Genomic DNA, 19,949 nt, shown 5'->3' on the forward strand with positions numbered 1-19,949 from the left:
CTCCACTCCCCAGTCCCCTTTTCTGCGTCGACGTGAACGGGCCGATTTCACCAGCGATCCTGAGTTTGGCTTAGGTCATGTAATACCACACGCAATTCCCCGGATAATTTCTTCTGTCTTTTTTGTCTTCTTTATCATAGAGATACTCGGTCCTCTGGGTCCACGCACCTTCCCAGTGCATATAGACTTCAGCGGGCTTCAGCAGGTGTCCAGCCTGCGAGGGGCTCTTCCCTACATCCGATTCCCACACTCTTTGCCTCCGCTGCCTTGGCCCCAACCACGGCTGGGAGGGTTGCACTGCGTGCAATGCACTTTTTGCGTGCTCTGAAGAATAGACTAGCTAGGTGGAGGGAGCTCTTCGAGAAGTTGCCTCCAGAGGACTTGCAGGACTTCGTCAGACATAAGTCAAGGCCCAAGGGAGGGCTGCTCTTTTCCAGCGCACCTCGCAAGGTCCCCGCTCCACAGAAATTAGCCCTTAAAGCATGGTTCGTGAGCAGGTCATGCTGAAGCACCTGGGTCTATCACAGGCTAACCTAGAAATTATTCAAGGCGCTAGGAGTAAAGCTACTAGGAGCCAGTACAAGAGTAAATGGACTTGGTCCTGTCACTGGGCGGACTCTAAAGAGATCAACCCCCTGACCTGCTCGTTGGATTATGTGCTCTTTCTCTGCACACCTTGCTCACTCAGGCATGCAGGTAGATACATGCTGCACGTATTTGGCAGCCATAGGGGCCTATAGAAATTCGGAGGGAGAGGTCTTCTCTTCCAACCCTGTGGTCAAGTGACATTTGGCAGGCCTTGCCAGGCTCTTCCCACCCATCAAAAGACCACACCCCACGTGGGACCTCAATATAGTATTGGGCGCCTTGGCGCACAAACCCTTTCAGCCAATGACGTTCACAGACATCAGGTTGGTCACCATTAAAACAGCTCTGTTGATGGGTCTCGCTTCTGCTCGCAGTGTGTTAGGCAGAATCCTGTGCAGTGCCCTTAGGGACCACTACACACAATTGAAACTACAGATGGCAATACAAGTTTTACCTTTGGTACAAGCCTGTACTACTATGGTAAAGTGGTAGCAGTAGCGGAGCAGCCAGGCTTATCTCAAGAGTATATGAGCAGTAGCAGAGATTACACAAAGGGACCATAATTACTGTGACTCAAGCAAACACTGACTGAAGGTTTAAGGTAAAAAATAGAAGTACATTTATTTTTAAACCATTTGTTATAAACACAACACTTCTATTAAATCAAAGACCACACGTAAAATACACTACAACTAACCAATTCCCTTTATACGGTATACTTCAAGGTTAAGTACCCTGTGTTTAAGTGGACCGGTGTTATGAAACAAAAGGCGTTACCGTGAATACACTTGCGATCACTTTTTGACAGTAATGACAGTTCGGTCTTACTAAAGAAACGAGTATCCGTGGCAAGAAATTTTACCGGGGCAAAAACACACTTAGCACCTGAGATACCCAGAGAGAGTTGGGGGCAAAAATCAGTCAATACTTTTGTCAAGGCAGACAGAATCAAGGAACACTCTTAGACAGAAATTCAAAAGTCAATAGGCCGCAGCCAGTGTCAAGTGGAACCGGGTTCCTGTTGTCGAGAATCACACAGTCAGATAGTTCACGATTTAGCGTAGCCAGGAGTACTTAGATATTGTCAACAGAGGAAGCAAAAGTTATAAGAAGGAGGGAAGACCAGGGCAAGCCTTGGAGGCGAAGAACAGGAATTCACCCCAGATTCCTCAGGCAGAACACAGTACCTTAGTCAAGGAAGAAGCTGGTGCCACGGCAGTTGTTCTTGGTAGTTTCCTGCAGACCCTCAGTTCTTGGAGCTTCGATCCGAAGGAGGACCTCTGGAGGGGTCTGCACCACACAGGGATGAAGCCGGCGGCATCGGCGGTGAATAAAAGGTGCGCTCCTTAAAAACAGGAGAGGCTCTTCAGATGGCTATCCGGACCACTACAGCAGTGTGCAGCGATTTCGATCACAGAAGAGGATCCTCTGGCTGTAGAAGATGAGCTGGTTATCCCCACCAAGCTCAAGGGAAGAAGACTCCGGACTGGATCTTCTCTGGTCGTCGAAGGGTAGGTAGCTCAGTACTGCAGCAGGGACCTGCTCCGGGACGGGATAGTTGCAGCAGTCGAATTCTTCTCTGCTACTCTTCGGTTCCTTGTAGTTCCAGTGGCGACTCTGACTTCTAGCCCAAGAGACCTGCCTTTTACGCGTAAATCCCCCATTCACACAGCCTGGCTGTCAATCACGCAACTGGGGGTTGTCCGGCCCTGACAACTACCTCAGCCAATCGTGGCAAAGTGTGACTTGGGTTTCCTAGGATACCCTGTGCAGGAGGTGACTACACCCCTCCCTCACATTCAGCCCACCTAGACACCCAGGCGCCTTGAGGAGGGCTTCTTGGCAGAAGCCCGCCAAAAGACAGTGAACAAAGAAGGCAAACCTGGTTTGCTGCGCAAAGTAAAACACAAGAAGGACTTTTAACAAAAAGAAATGGCGAATAAACCTGACCGGAGCCAAAAGGAAAAAGTATTTGGTGAAGCGGGTTTAAGTTCGAGTGTAATATAATAGCCTAAAACAATACCACGTTTATCTAGTATAATCGCGGTAGAAAAGTTAGGGTAGATACCACTGCCACCAGCCAAGTGTAAATGTTAAAAAGAGCTAAACAATCTTCTAGGAGGTAAAGATAAAAAGGGCTAAGGATTAACCCTTTCCAGTACTCCATGTAAGATGGGGTGTACTGGATCTGTGGTTAAATGACCAAGTAAAGTTAATGGCAAATTTACCCTTTTCAGGGGGAAAGTGGCCCGCCTCAGAAATGGAGTCGGTGGGAAGTCTAAAAGTCAACCCTGTGTCACTGCACTGAAGGTGCTGTGTAACACACAGAAGAAGGGGGCTACTGAAGTGGTGTACTCCAGAGTCCACAATCACAAAAACAGATGAAATACACATGGCAAAACACAAGTAATAGTGGGAAAAAGGGGTACACTCTTACCAATTGGAAAAAATAAACTCCAGAGATCCAGCAAAGCTGCTGAGGGACTCACTAGGTAAGAGAAATTAGCCATTGAATGAGAATTCTCCCTAACACAGTCAGCGAGATCCAGGCCTTGATAGCTTCAGAACCCTATACTACTTTTCACAAGGATAAGGTGGTCCTGAGAACACACCCTGCGTTCCTACCGAAGGTAGCCTCCACTGTCCATCTAAACGAGGAGATGGACTTACCTACGTTTTTTGCCGACCCTAAGGACCAAGGGTTTTCGTAAGTCAGACGCTCTATCACCTTTGGGGGATAAGGGGGGGTATCAAGGCCCGGTTATCAGGCATCCAAGGCATCTATTACAAGGTGGATGGTTGCAGCCATCAAGGAGCAGCACAAACCACCTCCAGCTAACATGCAGGCCCACGTTGTCAGAGCCAAGGCCACGGCCATTGCATTCCAGTGACAGGTGCCGTGGCAAGTCATCAGCAGGGCGGCCACCTGGGCCACCCCTTCGGCTTTCGGTAAGCACTACTGTTTGGACGCCGGCTCTAACTCAGGTGCAGCTTTCAGACAGGTGGTTCTAAGGAACCTGTTTTCTTAAGGAGGGTCTCCTCTCCACCCTGGGGCTACATTCGGTTGTAATCGCCCATGCAGTATGGACAAAGGGGACAGGACGCAAGAGTAATCAATAGTTACTCACTGTAGTGACTAATGTACTCTTAGTCCATAGTCCCCTTTCCTCCATACGTCCCACCATCCTCCCCCCTAATAATACAGGTGTCATTAGGCAATGTTAAATATTGTCGACACGTCAATGGGGACTGAGGAGTGGTCGCCAGTGGGTGGAGTCAGGTGAGCGCATGTTCCCAAGGCTGTGCCCCAACACACCTCTAAATTTAAAGGGAAGGTTTTTTCTGGTGAAAAAGGTTCTGTCTCCCACCCCTAGGGACTGTGGACTAGGGGTACTTTAGTCACTAAAGTGAGCATTAACTTTTCATTGGTTACGCTGTTGCTCGTGTTGGCAGGGCTCTGACCAAACGGACCCTGTCAAGGTGGTTCTTTCTCTGCATTTCAGAATGCTATGTTCTGACTGGGAAGGATGTGCCTGAGGATCTCGGAGCTCATTCTACCAGAGGAATGGTTGCCACCTGTGTCCTTCAGAGAGTAGTCCCTGTCATGGACATTTCCCAGGTGGCAAGGTGCAACTTTATCTATGTTATGGAACTTTTGGCCAGACAGGTGGCACTTTTGCCGAAACGTGGTTTAACGATGTCAATTTAAATTCATTGTTCATGTTACTAATTTTTGACACGCACACGTAGGCAGACCTGTCAATAAATCATAGGACACAGAATAATTTAGATTCTGCCACTTTTTTGAAAATAATTTGTATAGTGGCCATTTACAAGCCATAAATCAAGAGTGTTGGCTTACAGTTGGGTCACCCTCCACCATTTGTTTGTGTCCAGTTTCTTTTAGTATTTTCTTTTGTTTAAAAAGTTTGAAGAAAAACTCACATTTGTTTTCTTGTCTTTTCTATTATAGTTTGTTTTTGCTATCATCAACTTGTCAACCAATGAACGTATGTCTTCATGTTTAATTGTTCATGTATCATGTTTAATTGTTCTTGTATTATTTATACATAATCTTTTTTGCTAAATAAATATTTTTTACTATTTTTCAAACTTGAGACTACCCTGATTGCTTTCAGAGTCTGCTACAACCCAAAACTTGAGTGATACCCTAGTGGTACACTCTGTTAAATAACTTGTTATCTGGATTTATTGATAATTGAATTTATAGCAGTACGGATTGCTTTGTTTTAGTTTGATTCTCCTTGTGTACCAGTCTTTTTCGACGGCTTCTTTGTATCAATATCCTTAATCTTGTTGCTATTTATCTAGCAGGATCTTCAGTAATAGTCTCTTATATCTTGCAGTAGCTCTTGTAATTCTTCTCCAACATTCTTGGGTTTGATAATCTGTTTAGTGAAGTAGGTCAGCCAACCTTCCTTGTGATACTTCCTTACTTGTTGGTTGGACATTTTTGACCTGCCACAGTCTATTGATCGAGGCGCTCTCAGCTTGGTTGGGGTTTATGGCCACTTGATATTTCTCCACTTATGGATACTCTTTGTCGTCACTTTCTGTACTGGACGAGTTTGTCTGTCCTTCTCTCTTAAAAGACTTTGTCATGGTTTTTTGTTTTTGCAGCTTGTTTGCCTTTATTGTTAGGTTCTGGTTTGGACCCTAAATAGACTTCGCAGTCAGGGTTATTTACTCCCCTCCTTCTCAGCTTTCTACAGTTCGTTACATAGGTTTACATTCAGTAACTTGTCGTGAGTAGTTCCTCTTTGTGTCTTCCGGTGATCTCCCATTCTCCCTGTTAACTCTCTACAGGCTGGGGAACGTTGCATGCTCTTGCGTTCGCTCAGGTGCTCTTCTCCTGTACTGGGTTTCTCCTTCCTTCTTTTCATCATGCCCTCGTCCTTGGCTGTCCGTCCGCCCTGTATGGAGTGCCTGTTCTATTAAAGAGATATTTTCATTTCCTTCTTCATGCGGGTAGGTTCCAGCCTTACCGTGAGCCAAACAAGTATATGGTACAGTAGTCTTTGTAGCAATTAGTGCTATGCATGCTACTAGGTTGTGTGGTTTAGCAAGTTCCTCACACAAACGGGAGTCCTTGTCCCCTAAGGGGGAAGTCTCTCCCATTGAGGTCCCACTTGCCCAGATGCCTAGGCAGTGTCTTGAAGGGAGGACACAGCTCCCTTGCCTCAAAGTGGGAGACTCCTTCTTGGGTAGAAGGATGAAAACCTTTGATTCGTCAAAGTGCCGAGTACTTTACAATCAACATTCAGGGAGAACAAAGCATTGAAGACTTTCACCCCGACCACGTCTGCTACAGGCCTACAATAGAGTGCAAGGGGGCTTCTTAATATTGTCCAAGTCCGACGGGTGTGCCAAAAAGTAAAATCCATGAAATTTGGGGAGCATTGTCAAACCACTCGGCAGGATAAACGCCATGATGGTGGAATCGGCATAGAGGAGCCCAGTGGTCAGAGACAGGAACTTGAGGTCGACACCGACCCTCGATGACCATGGGAAGATGCGCAAGTAGGCAGGTCGTGCAGCAGATACCCAGGTTTGACTGCTCATTGTCAAGAGCAGTTAAGGAGAAGCCCCCTGGTGATAGACACTGCACAAACACACACATCCAAACATAAACCAAGGTGCTCTCATTAGTGACGGCTCACCTGCATCAACAAAACATTCCCATCTACCCTTATATGGATGACTGGCTCATAACAGGAGAAACCAAGTCAGTTTGCTTGTTATTAAGATGGATTTCTGAACTCTGACTTGGTGGGCAGAAATTCAGAAGGCCAGCCTAGTTTCTTGGAGCAGGGTAACCTTCTGGACAAGCTAGACCAATCAAGGTAGTATTGGCGGCAATCAAGTCTAGATCTCAGGAGAGGTGAGGGTGACTGAAAGACCTCAATGAGCACACATAGTAAAGGACACTACAAATCACTCCCAGTCAGGTGTAGATATATAGAAAACACTAGTACATGTATTCAAGACCTTTGAGTTTCAACACACAGCCATACTCAACAATAATCCCTTTAAACCCATACAATCCTAGTAGAATACATATATACAATAACAAATGGCCTCAAGAGTTAAAAGCACAAGCTGGGTCCACAAACTACAAAGGAAAGGAAACCAGCAGTGCAAATTGTCTTTCGGCAGTTCTTCATAAAATAAACCCTAACTGCTAGGAGGTCCAGTCCCTATGAAGAGTAGAGCCTAGCGCTCAATGTACTTTCAGATGCTGGTGCACGCAATAGTTTAGAAGGGCGAAAACAGGGTCTCTTGCAGGGGCTATAGCAGCTCAGGAAGGTGGGTAAGGCGAGGAAGAACAAGTTCCCACCATTCGTGGATGGTCTCCCCAAGAGGGCAGAATAGGTTCCAGGAGTTGGGAATGGTGCGGTAGCACAGGCTTTCTGTGGAAAGCTGAGTGGCCCTCAGGGGACACTCGTGCATAAATATGGATGGATGTTCTAGGGGCCACTAGTAAGGGTTGCAAGTACGCACTGACGCCCGGCGCACTCGGGACCAAACTTCTTCAGTCGAGTCCACTTCGGTTGCAGGTTCAAATGCAGCAATTGTGCACCTCTGCGGCTTTCAGCGGCGAAGTTACTATGATGATTCCCAAACAGCACACTGGCGATTTCTCCGCTCCTGGTGGATGGATCATGCCAGTTTCACTATAGCAGGCAAAGTTTGTCACCCCGGCTGGGTGACATGGTAACCGCGTATACTCCAGTTTGAGCGCTCTCGCTTTATTCCAGACCTGGCAATGCCAAGTGTACGAACTTCGGTGTGAGAGTGCCGTGAGCTTGCAATGTACCAAGTTTCAAAGCTCTCATCGAAATGGCGCTGGTGTCAGAACAAAGGTCCTGCGCAAGCTGGTGAGACCACTGGTTGGCCCTGCCGAGAATGCTTACTTGCAGGGTTTGATGAAGGTGCAGAGAATAGTTAGTCGCACTATTCTAATGGGTCGAAGCATCTTCACAGACCTTCTAGTTCGATCAGATGCAGGGGGGTCCAGTGAGACGACAGCGGGCTCAGGGTGCCAAAACTTCCAGCTGGTCACCAGCGGTTCCTCGACTCGGCTTCTCAGTTTCAGTATACTTGGATCCTATCCTAGTTTCAGTGAGAACTCAAGAGATCGACCTGGTGTGGGTGTTTGGGGCCTTCTCTTATCCAGACTCTCCTTTGCGGCAAAACAGAGAGGGCCCAATGGGAGATCTGCTCGCATACAGGCACACCAGACGTGGACCAATCACAGACTGTGGTCCCAGTCATTCACAGCACACCAGACTCTATGGCACCCATGATGTGTATTGGAACTAGACAGTCCAACCCACATCCTGGAAGCACAGACACAAGGCATGCAGAAGCCTCCCACCTATACTTGGAGGGGGCATTGTCAAGACTTTATTGCTCAGGGGGCATAGGCACACGAACAGGCAGCTAAACACATGTGTTGGAACTCTTAGCAATGAAGATGGCCCTGCTTTCTTTTCAAATGATTCTACAACAGTAGTGTTCCAATCAGTGCAGACCACATCACAGCCATGTTCTACATAAATAAACAGGGCGATACACACTCAAAATTCCTGTTGCTCTTGAAACAAAAAATATGGCACTGATGTGTCTTCAGTCAAAGCTACATTCAAACACGACACATTCCATTAGAGCATAACTACGTTGGTGACAATCTAGGCAAAGTGCTATAACATAACCGTGCCCGGGAAATGAACACAAAAATACGTTTTTTTTTTTTTTTTTTTTTTTTTAGCAGCTCTGGGCATGACCAAAAGAAGATCTGTTGGCAACAGCCCAGTATGTGAAATATGCAACCTTTGCATCCAGGTACCCAGACAAGGCATCACTAGGGAATGCATAAGTTGCTCAGGGATATTTGCCTTCTCTCCCATCCCCTTTCCACCTTTGCAAAGCAATGCACAAAGTACTTCTCGAACAATTGACTAATATTAATTGAGGGTGGCGGTTCAACCTCCCATCAAGCTAAATCTAATAAACAACTTACTGACACAAAAGCAGGCTCAACAAACACATCCCTGCCCGCAAACAATGAGCTAGACAACATGGCTCCTGAAGTCCAGTTTCCCATTCATCTCTGCCACTCAGTGAAAATCCCTGCCAGCTCACCATAGAGGAGTATCATCACACTTAGCCTTCCGCAAAGCAATCAAAACTTTATTTGTATGAACCTGCCAGCCGCCTAGCCTTTGCATACAACATGTCATACAAAGCACCACCTGTCTACACTTAATGCCTAGTAATGGCTCTCATTCTCTCATGTAGCACCTGTATGCATCATGTAATTAAGTCATCTTCATGTAACAGAACCTCGATGCCCTCGGGCTGTGTGCACACTTTATAAATGCACAAATAAATAAAGTCCTGGAGTTCGGATATTGGTAATCAAGGTGTACCGGAATATTGCAAGAAGCCAGAAAACCCAACACCAGACATTGTTACTTCAACAAGTGGAAGTGATTAGTCATATGGTGCATGCAAAAGGGTATCTGCCCAGTTGGCCTTTCACCAGCAGATTTCTAATTCATTTCTAAGTCTCATGCCCTTAAATCTATCGAATTCCTATCCCCCTTCTCCCTCTTAAACCCACAAAGTAGGAGGGGAAAGCACTGCACACTGTAGAAGTATGCAGAGCTGTAATGTGTTCTACTTTAACAGAACAAAATAATTTGTTTTGTTTTTGCATGTGCGTGGCAAGGATGACCCAGTAACAAAGGCCACCATTTCTAGATGGATTGTCAGATGTATTGAACCCTTCTACACTGGCTCATAAAACATTTCCATAGACACAGAGGTCCCATTTAACACGTAGCACAGGGGCAATTCTCGTTTATTTTTATTTTATTGTACTGCTTAGAATGCAAACCTATCTCAAGGGCACCAGAGCGCTTTTACAACATGATTGTGCCTGAATTGGGCGTCACATTTCATACTTTAACCCCGTACTGTTGCTGGAGTTATTCTTGAAAGAGATTTATGAGATTACTGTGACCAATTAACTGCGACCCTGAAAAGGTGGAATTTTATTTTAACCCACTTTTCCCCCATATATATGCGAGGGGGAGGCCCCCCACATGCATTATTTACTATACCCATCCCCCCACAAACATAGGGTGTGTATGGGGGTCAAAAAGAAATGGTGGTCGCAATGAAATGGTTGCAGTAACGGTATGATCCCATTGAGCCACGTTGATAATGTTTTGTGGAACTGCAGGATTTATATAGAAGAGCATGGGTAGCATTTGTTGCCTAAATTCAATTAGAAGATATTTGGAAGCACTGTTTTGTGGATACTATGGCGGGTCAGAAGGCCATAGACTATGAAATTACATGTTTCAGGATGGTTTATTCATATAAGAATAATGAGGCTTAACTTTCCCCATCACTATGGGTGGTCCCTACCTAACCTATTAAGGTGCTTGTCAGTCACGGAAGTCCAAATAATGAAGTCTGTGGTCCAAACTATCCTAACTAACCTTACCACTTTATAAACTAACTTAGGTTTTGAGAATGACTCCCTTCTCCTTAGGATACTTCAACTATCAGTTGAACAGAGAATAGCAGATGGGCAATGTGCTGATCTTGGAAGCAAGATCACGCAGAGCAACAGAGGCTTGAATCTGCACTTAAAAACCAAATTCTGGTATTAATCGCGTTATAAAAAAACAATTCAAATACATTAAAAAATATATAGATTAGTATATGATCCTTAAATATCCTCGGGTTATTTCTTTGATCAGTCTTTGTAATTCTTCAAATGAGCTTGTGAATATTACTTTCTTTAGGATCTCCCTTTAAGGGTTCTTTGCAATTTCATGGTTGCTGTGATTGGCCTCATGGGCCCTATGGCATCCTCAGGCCCGTGACCTCCTACACCCAATGGCCCCAGTTTCTGTCTACCCCCAGCACTTGCCTTGTCACACCCTCAGCCCTGGAGGCTCGCACTTAAAGCCAACTCAGAACCAGGCTATGTGGTACTCGCCATACAATGCACTTCATCTGTTGGTCACACGCGAGCAAGACACTCAAGCACCTACCCCCTCTGCCCTTTCCCTTGCTACACTTGCATGTTCTGAATCCTCATAAGGCATAGTAGGTATGTCCTTTTTCCTTTAACCCTCCACTGTTTTTTAATATTTTGTGTTTTTTATTGTTTCACTTTCTTGTTCGCTCCCTTTGCCCTGTGGGCGCTCTGAAACAGTATGTACTTGCTGTATAAGCACCTAAGAAGCGAACAATAAATAAATACATATGCATCCTCTTGTTTGGGCTTTTGAGTATCCTTTCGGATATTTTCAGGTCTTGTGGCGGTTATCCCTCCTGGTTTGTTATATTTCACTTCACTTTGGTCTCTACGACCCTGTCCCTGTGATGATACTTTACTTATTTTCCAGAGTATTATCATCATTGACTTTTTACTTTCCTTGTTCAGCTTCTCAGTGGTTTGTTCTTCAAATGGATTGTGTCCTCCAACGTATTCCACATTTTAGATGTATTCCATCCAGCTTTAGCTGCTTCGCAAATTTTTTCTCGCCAAAGGGCACCGCGTGTCGATGTCGTCGAGTCGGAAGTCCCTCGAAGGCCTCCGTCGAGGGTGACGTCATCAGGTATACAAGTAGCACACGCGGCGCCCGTTGGCCTCAGTTCTGCTTTTCCACAGTACGTGTTGCTTCGGAGACTCAGCGCGCCTCGAGTAGTTTTGTGATGCAGTTATTGTGAAGCGATATTCGAGAATGTCCTCATCGTTGACCCTGACTAACCCGCATTCAGGGTTCAAAAAGTGTAAATCCTGCGGTTCGAAGATGTCCATCACGGATCCGCACCGAGAACGTCTGTGGTGCCTCGGTGAAGGCCATGACATGTAGGCCTGTATGCAGTGTGGGGCAACGACAGGGAAGGCCTTGCGAGAGAGGAAGGGAAAACTGCAGGCAGGTCAAAAACCCGACCAAAAAACCTCTAGCGTCGAGTCGAGGTCCCATGAGGAGAAATCTCCTCTACGCAAATGGCAAAAGCATCGGTCTAGGTCCCGAAGTGGTTCACACCACTCTTCATCTTCGACGAAAAAGTCCAAAAAAAGACGCCGCAGGTCCCCTTCCACCTAGTCCTCGGACGATTCCCCCAAAAGAATGAAATGCCCCACAAAACATTCTTCCTCCGAAGAGTGGGAAGCATTTAGAATTAAAATGATGGAGGTTTTTGAAAAGGCTAAGCCTCGTTCTGCGCCTTCCTCTGAAGCCGGCCGGGAGCGTTACCGTTCCGACACTCGCGCGCCCTCGAGCCCGGGTGATCGAAGGAGAAAATATCGGGATGCCTCCAGGACCCTGAGCGAAAAAGATTCCTTGAGTCGATCGTTCGAGGTCACTGACGCCGTCCGGAACCCGACACACCTCGAAGGGCGAGCCTTCGAAGAGCGCCTCAACTCCCTCGAAGCCAGCTCCGTCGGCGTCCACTATTTCGTCTGCGCCATCAACGCCCTTGTCGACGTCGACCCCGGAGCCGTCGGCGCCGAATGTTTCAAAGGCTCCAATTCAGACAGAAGCTGTCAAAATAGCCGCAAAAGAAAAAGCTGTAAAGCCTTCAGTCTCTACTGCTACACCTCTCCCAGAAAAAATGTTCAAACCTCTCCCAAGGAAAGAATATTTTAAATCCTTAACTTCAATTTTTGAAGAACAAGAGAGGTCTGAGGAGGAGGATGTTCCTTTTGGCCTAGAATATGCCACCCCAAATGTCCCAGAATGCCTGATTTTTGAGGGAAGCAGAATGAGAGATCTGGTGGAAAGCTTGCATAATGCAACGCTTCACCTGAAACATATTTTCGCAGGCCAGAACCAGGGGAAACATGCCAGCCCCTCATACAGGCAGCTAATGACATGACACAGGTGGTTGAATATTTAGGATGGGCTAGACCACCAACTCAGTTCATCCAGGATGATCTGACCGATATATTGGATCATGTTCCCACCGAAGATCCGATTTTACCCTTCCATGTAGCCTTACAAAATAGGGTGGCCAAAAATTGGGAGACCCTGGACTCTATTCCTCAGGTGAATAAGTCCCTCACTTCAAAATACCACCCTTCCAATAGCGACCCCGGCTATGTGTCCAAACACCCTATTCCTGAGAGTCTAGTGGTCCAGGCAGCCACAGCTTCAAATAAGGTGGCGTACCTTTCCATCCCTCCGGATAGGGATGAAAAGCGTGTGGATGTTTGGGTGTGCAAGGTATTTTCAGCTGGGAGTATCGTGTTAAAATCGGCCAACTCCTCTTGTGCCTTGGCAACATTTTTGTACACACTATGGGAGTGCATTGCAATGGCTGCAGAGCACATACCAGAAGGGGAAGGATTCCTAGCCATTGTTAGAGATGGAAAGGAGGCTATGCAGGAATCCCTTCAGTCTGGATTGGACACTGCAGATAGTGTGAGCAGGTCCATGGCCACTAGCACGGTAATGCGCAGATTTGCGTGGTTGTGAAAGTCTGGTCTCGCACCAGACGTGCAAAAGCGTCTTTTAAACATGCCCTTTGACGGGTCTCGCCTTTTTGGCAACAAGGCTGACGAGAGCCTTGAGAGGTTGCAGACCTCAAAAGCGGCTGCCAAATCTTTAGGAGCTGCTATTGGGCAACCTCAGCCTTTTCGTTCATGAGGTCAATCTTGGAGGGGACGATCCTATAGTTATTACTCCTCATATGGAAAGGCGAGAGGAATGGCCAGTCAAGAGGCCAGAAAAAAGCCACTTGTGGTGGACCAGAAACTTGCAAAGCCAGCCCCAGCTGCAGCCTCTTTACCACCAGCGGCCACAGCAACCGCCACAAACCACTTTGAGGACTTGCATCACAAGACACCTGTGGGAGGCAGGCTGTCACAGCATCTGCAAGAATGATGAGCCATTACTTCAGATGTTTGGGCTCTATAAATAATAGCCCAAGGTTACTGCCTTCCTTTCCTAACAAAACCTCAAAGCAATCAACCACAGAGACACTCTTTGAAATTTCCAGACCCGCTCCTACAGCATGAAGTAGTCTTAACCCTGTTGGAGAAAGGTGCTATAGAACCAGTTCCTGTAGTGGAAAGGAACAAGGGATGGTACTCCCCATATTGTTTGATTCCCAAAAAAAACAGAGCACTGAGACCCATCTTGGACTCAAGAGTCCAAGAGAAGCTCCTCAGGAAGGACAAGTTCAAGATGGTCACTCTTTCTCAGATCCTTTAGGCCCTTCAACTTCAGGATTGGTTGGTGTCATTGGATCTCCAGGATGCTTATTTTCATGTGCCAATCCATCTCAAGCACAGAAAATACCTGAGGGTCGTAGTTGGCGATTCAATTTCGAGTCCTGCCATTCGGGTTGACCTCCGCCCGAAGATCTTCACCAAGTTAATGGTGGTGGTGGCAGCACACCTCAGGAGAGGGGGGGGATTCACATCTAACCCTACCTGGACGATTGGTTGATCAGGGCACGTTCTGCCGAACAAGCCCTGGATCATCTGAAAGTCACCTGCCACTTCCTCCACAGACTGGGCTTCTCCCTCAATTTCAGGAAGTCACAAATGACACCTTCCCAACAGCTCCAGTACATAGGGGCTGTATTAGACACATCCTTGGGAAAGAGCTTGCCTCCCAAGTCGAGGGCTCAAGACATTCTTCAGATGGTTTCCAAATTCTAAAATGCCCAAAAACTCCAGGCCTCCGACTTCATGGAATCCTGCATTTTCCGATTGCCAAAAGCACGCCTGAGGATGAGATCCCTTCAATGGGCTCTAAAGACTCAATGGTCCCAGTTTTCATGTCAAATGACAGATCTCCTTCAAATTACGAACAAGGTGCGGCAGGATCTTCTGTGGTGGACTTGCACAGAGAACATCCTAAAAGGAGAACATTTTTGGCATCCATGACCGGATATTACAGTAGTGACTGACATCTCACTCATGGGGTGGGGGAGCTCAGGCCAACGATCTGACAATCAGCAGTCGTTGGTCTCCATCGGAGTCCAAACTACACATCAACCTTTTAGAGCTGAGAACAATCAGACTAGTGCTGAAGGCTTTTCTGCCATCTGTCAGAGGAAAAAATGTCCTGATATTGACGGACAACACAGTGGCCATGCATTACCTAAACAAAAGAGGAGGTGTAGGGTCACTACCTCTGTGCAGAGAGCCAATGCGACTCTGGTATTGGGCAATTCAAGAAGAAATCTCCTTAACGGCAGTTCATCTAGCCGTAGAGGAGAATATGACGGCAGACGCTCTGAGTAGGCAGAGTACAGTGTCCCATGAATGGGAACTGGCTCAGGAAGTCCTTCAGGAGATGTTCACCCTTCCGGGAACCCCTCAGGTAGACATGTTTGCGATCGGAATCAACCGAAAGTGTGAAAAGTATTGCTCAAGGGAATTTCCTCCGGGAGGAGCCCTAGGGGACGCGTTTGTGGTGGAGTGGAACTACACACTGCTATACGCATTCCCTCAGATTGCCGTCATTCCTCAAGTCATCAGGAGATTGAGATTGTTCGGAAACTGCATGATCCTAATTGCCCCGGATTGGGCCAGGAGAACGTGGTATCCAGACCTTCTAGACATGTCCATCTGTCCTCTGTTACGTCTTCCTCAGAGAGAGGACCTTCTCTCAAAAATGGGGGGGTCCAGGTTCTCGATCCAGAGGTCAGAACTCTCAACCTTCATGCTTGGTATCTGAAAGGCTGAGATACAAGGATTGGGACCTTCCAGATGACGTCATGGAGGTGGTGCTTTCGGCAAGGAGGCCAGCAACAAAATCTCTGTACCGTTGCCGTTGGAAAAAGTTTTGCAACTGGTGCAGGGAAAATGTTGATACTTTTCTGTGTTCTATCCCGGAAGTGTTGTCCGTCCTCTTGTCCCTGGCACATAGAGGCCTCAATGTTGGGACCATTAACGGTTATGTTGCAGCGCTTTCCATTTTCAAGCGCTCTTCGGAAGAATGTTCCTACTTTAAAATTCCTTTGATAATGCAATTCTTAAAGGGACTCGCCAATATGTTACCTCCTTCTCCTTTCCAAGTCCCAATTTGGGACCTTAATCTGGTTGTAATATTTTTAATGTGTGCCCCTTTTGAACCCTTGCACACTTGTCCATTAAGATTACTAACGTTGAAAACTGTGAGCGAATTGCAGGCACTGTCGTCTGGGCCACCCTATACTGTGTTCCACAGGGACAGAGTGGTATTGAGGGTTAAACCCTCATTTTTACTTAAAGTTGTGTCTGATTTCCATTTAAATCAGAAAATTATTCTGCCCGCGTTCTATCCTCCACCTCATCCCAGTAAGGAGGAGGAAAGATTGCACAGGCTGGACCTGAGAAGAGCTCTAAGCTTTTACGTTTCTAGGCTTTCCAAGCTTAGAGTGGATAATCAACTTTTCATTGGCTACACCGGAAGGAAATTGGGTCATTCGGTGTCAAAACAAACCATATCAAGTTGGATTGTGCTTTGCATTTCAGAATGCCACAGATTGGCAGGCAAAGATCCACCACAAGGCTTAAGGGCCCATTCTACCAGAGGCATAGCCTCTTCGACAGCCCTTCAAAGAAGTGTTCCCATAAAAATCTATTTGTGAAGCAGCAACTTGGTCATCGCTGCACACTTTTTCAAAATTCTATAGTCCGATGCTTTCCAGTCTAAGGAGCTTGCTTTTGGTAAAGCAGTGCTATATTCGGCTATATAATAATATAAAAAATCTACTCCCTCCTCCAGAGAGTGTTCTACATTGCTTTGGGAGTCTATTTAAGATGAGGAATACGATGGAGGAGACAATCCATTCGAAGAACAAGTTACTTACCAACTGGTAACTTTCTTTCGACTGGATGCTCCTCCAACGTATTCCCCCTTGCCCTCCCATCCTACCCCTCTGTAGATATTCTGGGTTATTGCCACTCCAACTCTCGCAAGGCTTACACCTGGCTACCTACCCTATCTATACAACAGAGCAAGAGGGGAAAAACAGAACTGAGGTCAACGGGCGCCGCGCGTGCTACTTGTATACCCGATGACGTCACCCTCGACAGAGGCCTTTGAGGGACTTCGACTCGACGACATCGACGCACAGCGCCCTATGCCAATAAAAAAAAATTCAGAAGCAGCATAAGCTGAATGGATTACATATAAGATGAGGAATACATTGGAGGAACATCTAGTCGAAAGAAAGTTACCAGTTGGTAAGTAACTTGTTCTTTAGTGTTATCCCATTTTAAAGTTACTTTATATTCTTTCCCCTTTTCCCAGGTTATTGCTAGTACGGTGCCTTCACTCTCTACATTCAGATTTCCCACAGTTTGATCTTTTGTGTTAGTGCTCTTTAAACCACATTCTTTCAGCCTTAACTTGGTTCATGGTTAACACTGAGACGAGTTGGTTGAGAGAGGTATGAGTCTGTCTTTGTGGCCACATGCAACTCCCGTACTCCTGGTTATGTTCACTTGCACTGGGATACGTCTTCGAGGGTTGTGTTCCTCTGAATCATTTCCTCTGCGTCTTGACCACTGATGCCTTTCTTTCATTGGCATCTTTTTCACAGCATCTCCTCTCTCTCGCGTCTCGTCCATTCCAGGAATGCAGTGTATGGGTTTGGGACTGGGAACCCTGTGGCTATACAGTCGCGATGTTCTCGGCGAAGTTTGTTGGACCTGTGGTCCACAACGGTTCTCCTTCTGTAGTCTCGCCATCATGACTCCTTGGTTTCTCTCCGTTGGGATTCACGAGCTGCGGACACACCATAGCTCTGAGGTTCTGCTCTGTGCACTTGAGCGAGTTTAAAACTTGCAGGCTCTCAGATTCCTGCTTCCCGTAGGTGTCACACCACTCGGGGCCTCCTGAGTCGGGGACTGCGTTCCTCTCTCTCTCTTCTCGCTATACCTAAACGAGGCTCCCTTCATCAATGTACTTGTCTCAGTAGATTGGTTCTTATTTAAAGGGACATATTCCTTTTCAGTAAGATCATGGGATCTCTGCAGAGTTCCTTGGTCCCAGTCTTGAGGTAAGCCTGAGGTAAGCCAGCTTTGAGGGTGTCCTATGCAGGCCAAAATGTGTACAGGTGTAGGGAGTTCCTCAGAGGAACAGAAGTCCTTGTCCACAAAGGGAAAGTCTCTCCTGGTGAGGTCCCACCTGCCTTGTACCCCCATGGCGGGTATTGCTTAGTAGGCTCACCTCCCTAGGCTCACAGGGTGGGGGTGCTCCCCTTTGGGGAGAAGGGACAAATTCCCTTGATTCGTTACAATACACAAGCAAGAGCTGATAAATGGGCAAGACAATCAGTATTAAAGTATTTATTCGCAACTGTACCCTCAACTCACCCGCCACCATTTTCAGTTACTGCTGGGAAGTCCTTGCAAAACCTCAGAAGACAAACATTACTTACTCAGTAATCGTATTTCTGTGGCCTGTATCTGCTTAGAATCACAAGTGCCCACTATACCTCCCCTCAAAGAAGCAATGGGACAGTACAAGATCAGTTACAGGGCAAGGTGGATCACTCAAATGCAACGTCATTGTCTTAGGAACAAGACCGCGCCGAATAAAAGGGGTTTGACAACCAACCCCCACCTAGAGGCTGGAGTCAGGCATGAAGCACAATATAAATATCCAATTTAAATTATTTTCTTTTTTTACATTTTCTCATCACACGCAGGCAGAAAAACAATCCATCTGAGGACATCGGCGCTTGATGTGTCCCTATTGAAGTAGGATATGGATATTGTCAGCACCCCTGTTAATAAATAAAAAACAAAAAAAACATAATTCAGTCTGGTTTCCCGTGTTGCCATTGTAGCTATTTTAGCCGTTGGTATTTTCCCTGTGATGTTTTCATGCAGCCATTTTCGGCGCATTTCATTTTTAAATTGGGGGTTCCCCCCGAACCCTCTCTAACCCATCACTGCACACTGCCACCCCCGCCCCCTACGAGAAACACACAACACATTTATATATTTTTTTTTATTTTAACGCCTAAAACCGCCACGGTGAAAATAGTCCATTCCCAAAGTCCGCTAGCAACACACGCCACTTGGAGCTTCCCTGGGAGGAAACCGATCAAAAGTGTGTAACCCTGCATCCCGCAACACAATTTACAGCGCTAGCTTAACTGGAAAAATATCTTCTAGATTATGGTACTTATTTTGGGAAGGGAGGAAAGTCTTCAGCTCAAGTCCTGCCCTTCTTGGCTAGCCTCCAGGCCTCAAACATACCCTCAAATTGGGGTGGTCCCACCTGATCTGCATCCTGAACCTTGGGGTGGTCAAAGGTCTGTTCTAGCCAGAGTTATGGTGATTTACGCTACAACACTTTATTTCGTCAACATAAGCCATCAAAGCATGCAAAGTAATACAACATATTATAAAAACAATGATTTCCCATTCAGTAATCCATGATAATCACCTGCCTTACATATCATTTATTAGAAGAATGCATTTAAATATTGAATTGAATTGATTGTTTATTTGTATAGCACCTATAACAGTGTTTCAAAATGCTTCAAGGAGGGAGGGCACATGGGAGAAAACAAGTACATTTCATCAAGTCCTTGCGCAATTCAGAATATGGAAAATACAGAATGTGAAAAATAACTATCATAATCAGCCTTGCGACATTTCAGATAGCGCAAGTGCAGAGAACAGTTAAGGAGGAGAGGGGGAAGGAGAAAATGAGACAAAACAAGCAGCAACATTGCTATGCCTAACGACAATTGATGTAGTGCACGAATAATAAGAGGAAAGGAGGGTGGGGGGGGGTAAGGAGTGAGGGAGAAGGAGAGGAACAACACAAGCATCTCTCGTACTAGGTCAGACGATGATTCTGAATATTGCTAGGGGGGAAATGGGAGGAGAAAACAAGGAGGGGAGGGCAGGGGGAGGGGAAAGGGCAGGGTGGCTGCGAAAGACAGTCAGTTATGATTACTATACCTGATGGCCATTGAAGCAGTACCAGAATTAGCAAGACTGGTGGGGGGGTGGGGAGGAGAGGGTAGTTGGTAAACATTTTGTCAACCTTTTAGTGGCTGATTAAATATGTTTTTGGCTTGTACAGGCAGTTTCCTACTGTTTTGTCCTGTTTAAAAGTTCTATAGGTTACCTGTTTTATGAAAGAACAAATCCATATTAATATTGGCATGCTCGTGAAATTATATCTAGGGATGTCACACTAAAGTGCTTAACCGTATGGATTTTTATTTCTAGGTTTGCTGCAATTAAATAACCAGGATCCTTCTGACAGTCTAGCAGCAGAAATAGTTACACCAGAAATCAAGTAAGTTGAACAAAATGGTAATTTCTCAGTTTGATCCTAGAG

General features: G+C 46.2%; 1 protein-coding gene across 3 annotated transcripts in view; it reads left to right on the forward strand.

The window, feature by feature from the left end:
• HOOK3 (hook microtubule tethering protein 3) overlaps positions 1 to 19,949 on the forward strand; it is a 1,904,471-nt gene that overhangs the window by 1,184,393 nt on the left and 700,129 nt on the right. For all 3 annotated transcript variants that reach the window (XM_069626410.1, XM_069626409.1, XM_069626411.1), the window contains one exon: positions 19,838 to 19,907. In XM_069626410.1, the coding sequence (XP_069482511.1) occupies positions 19,838 to 19,907 (70 nt within the window). The remainder of the gene's footprint in view (positions 1 to 19,837; positions 19,908 to 19,949) is intronic.

The sequence above is a fragment of the Ambystoma mexicanum genome, chromosome 6p (assembly GCF_040938575.1).
Source record: "Ambystoma mexicanum isolate Mex_15411 chromosome 6p, UKY_AmexF1_1, whole genome shotgun sequence".
NCBI classification, from domain to species: domain Eukaryota; kingdom Metazoa; phylum Chordata; class Amphibia; order Caudata; family Ambystomatidae; genus Ambystoma; species Ambystoma mexicanum.